Raw genomic sequence first — 3,164 nt, 5'->3', positions numbered from 1 at the left:
GCCTCTGCCGGCCTGCAGCTCGTCAACCTGCCGCCCTACCGGGGCCCCTTCTCCCTGGGCAACACCGGCCCCGGCCGCGGGCAGCCCTGGCCGCCCCTGCCCAAGTTCGATCCGTCGGTGCCACCCCCAGGCTACGTGCCGCGGCAGGAGGACCCGCACAAGGCCACGGTGGACGGCGTCCTGCTCGTGGTGCTCAAGGAGCTCAAGGCCATCATGAAGCGCGACCTGAACCGCAAGATGGTGGAGGTGGTGGCCTTCCGGGCCTTCGATGAGTGGTGGGACAAGAAGGAGCGGATGGCCAAGGTAGGTGGGCGTGCCTGGCCCAGGTGCCCAGGGAGTGGGGCAGGCCACGTCCTCCCAGGAGGAGTCTCCAAACCCTGCGGGCGGCGGTGCAGCACTCCCAGCCCGCCGCAGCAGTGCGAACTGTGCCGCAGGAGCCAGCCCCCACCCCTGCTGCAGGGGCTTTCATCGACCTGTTACAATGAAGCAAAGTGGAAAGTTTGTCCTCAGTCCCATTTGCTACATTTCAAGTGCTCAGAAGCCAGGAAGACTAGCAGCTGCCGGGATGGCACAGATCCAGAATCCACCCAGAGGCACCTGTGGTCCCGTAACTGAGACCCCTGAACTAGCTCACTGTCACCTCCTGCGCTTGGCAGGACTACTTTTTTCCTTACTGCGTGTTGGTCCTATTTTTTTTAAAAAAGGTTTTAGCCACAGGGTGGATATGCTCTCCAGAGACAGACAGGGAAAGACAGAAGTCATCCTCCCGGGGGATGGCCACACCATAGTCCCTTCTCCACTCTTGGGATTTGGAGTATGCACACACATGTGCGGTGTGACTTTCAAGCCACCAGGTCTAGGACTTGAACTGTTGTTGGCTGTTGGGGAGTCCAGTACCCTAACCTGCTGGCTCCTATTATTTCTTTTTTAAAGAATAATGATTTATTATTCATAAATATATAATTATTTATTTTACTTATTATTACTAATTTTTAATTTGCTACAGGGCATGTGCACTCACCATAGAGAGTGAGAAAGAGAAAGAAAGCCAGCGGATCTGGGACTTGAACCATGGTCAGCAATGTGGGAGTCCAGCACCGTAGTCACCATGCTACCTGTCGGCCCCTATTATTACTTTTAAATTTGTTAGAGCACAGAAAGTGAGAAAGCAAGCTGCCAGGTCCGGGACTCAAACTGATCGGCCATGCGGGAGTCTAGTACCCCAACCCTGCTGGTTCTCTTCAAAATAATCTCTTAACTGCTTTTTCTCCATGTAAGAGATACCTTTTTCTTTAGTATTTTATTTTACTTATTTACTTTTAATTTGCCATAAGGCATGTGTGCTTGCCAGAGAGAGAACGGGACAGTGAGAAAGCCCCTCCCGTAAGGGACGGCCAGGCTGCAATCCCTTCGCCATCCTTCGGGATTTTGAGTACGCACACACATGCTCCCAGCGTGACTTTAGTGTTTGGTTTTTTAGAGATTTTTGCTATAGGACGCATGCACTGACCAGAAAGAGATACACAGAAAGAAAGGGAAAAACCAACCCTGGGGCGGGATGGCCATGCAGCGCCCAGCATGAGTTTAAGCCACCTGGGTCCAGGCCTCAAACTGACTTGGGCAACTATGTGGGAGTCCAACTATGTCACCATTACGCCATCTGCTGGTCCTGACTACTATTTTTAAAGCCCCTCAATGGCTACCCCTAGTCGCAGTCTCCTCCACTCACCTGCCCCCTGATGACTCTGGCTCAGTTTTGCTGTCCCCCTAGACATAGATTATAATCTGCTTGGCATCCTCGTGGGGGGCTTTGGGACATGCCGTCAGGACTCAGAGCTTGCTCTCTGCAGTCCATGTGAGCAGCACCTGTCAGAGCCTCGTTCCTGGCTGGGTGATGGGGCGGTAAGGGGCCAGCAGGTGGCTTGGTGGTTAAGGCGCTAGACTCCCAAGTAGCAGACCACGGTTTGAGTCCCAGACCTGCTGGCTTGCTTTCTAAGTTGCTCTCTCTGGCGAGTGCATGTGCCATAGAGCAAACATTAAAATAACAAGAGATGAGATAAACAATGGGTTGGCCAAGCCATCTGAAATCCCTGATGTCCAGCCCGTAGACCCCGCAGGTCAGTGTCCCGTAAGTAATAGCTGTCCCATGATGGTCCGGACAGTGAGAGCCCCCAGGCCTCCCACGAAGTTCTCAAGGCCGGGCTCCTTTAGATTGATTCTCACAGCACTCCGTACAGGCAACGTGTTTTAGAAGTGCAGGGCCAGCCCCTTGGAGCACAGCCAAATGCTGTGGGTAGGTGCTGGTGTCAGGGCACCCGAGCAGGACGAACATGGGTGGGCGCCTCCTGTTAGACACCGTGTGTCGGGTACAGTCGTGTGCGGGTGAGGTGCCCTGCGGGACCTAAGTCGGTAGTCGCTGCCCTGAGGGAGGTGGCTATGACAGCCCCGTTCTGCCGGGAGGAAGTCATGGCCCCGCAGGAACCCCTGTGTGTGGCACCAAGCGTGGCCATGTGGCTGACGTGCATGCTTATTCTGTCCCCGTGGCGGCACGCCCGTGAGAGCCACGCTGCCCCTGTGTGACCATCCCCCACTATCTCCACCCCAGGCCTCGCTGACCCCCGTGAAGTCGGGCGAACACAAGGATGAGGACAGGCCAAAGCCCAAGGACCGCATTGCCTCGTGCTTGCTGGAGTCGTGGGGCAAGGGCGAAGGCCTGGGATACGAGGGCCTGGGCCTGGGCATCGGGCTGCGTGGGGCCATCCGCCTGCCGTCCTTCAAGGTCAAGAGGAAGGAGCCACCAGACGCGGCCTCGGCCGGCGACCAGAAGCGGCTGAGGCCGTCCACCTCCGTGGATGAGGAAGACGAAGGTTTGTGCCCTGCACCCCACTCCCAGGTGCTGGGTCCCCTGCTTCACGGCCTACTCTGACACCCCTCCCTGCCCACAGAGTCCGAGCGTGAGAGGGACCGGGACATGGCTGACGCCCCCTGCGAGCTTGCCAAGCGAGACCCCAAGGGTGTGGGTGTGAGGCGGCGGCCAGCGCGGCCACTGGAGCTGGACAGCGGGGGAGAGGAGGACGAAAAGGAGTCCTTGTCAGTGTCCTCATCCTCATCGGCGTCCTCGTCCTCGGGCTCCTCGACCACTTCGCCCTCGTCCTCCGCCTCCG

At 57.1% G+C, this 3,164-nt stretch overlaps 1 protein-coding gene across 1 annotated transcript in view; it reads left to right on the top strand.

Moving 5' to 3' along the window:
• The window catches only part of SETD1B (SET domain containing 1B, histone lysine methyltransferase), a 31,520-nt gene that overhangs the window by 15,870 nt on the left and 12,486 nt on the right, over nt 1-3,164 (top strand). The window contains 3 exon segments of the mRNA XM_027772164.1: nt 1-303; nt 2,606-2,867; nt 2,946-3,158. The exon segment at nt 1-303 is cut by the window's left edge and continues 17 nt beyond it. Coding sequence (XP_027627965.1) covers nt 1-303; nt 2,606-2,867; nt 2,946-3,158 — 778 coding nt within the window.

The sequence above is a fragment of the Tupaia chinensis genome, unplaced genomic scaffold (genome assembly GCF_000334495.1).
Source record: "Tupaia chinensis unplaced genomic scaffold, TupChi_1.0 Scaffold000258_1, whole genome shotgun sequence".
Classification (NCBI taxonomy): domain Eukaryota; kingdom Metazoa; phylum Chordata; class Mammalia; order Scandentia; family Tupaiidae; genus Tupaia; species Tupaia belangeri.
This window is presented reverse-complemented; position numbering and strand designations above follow the sequence as displayed.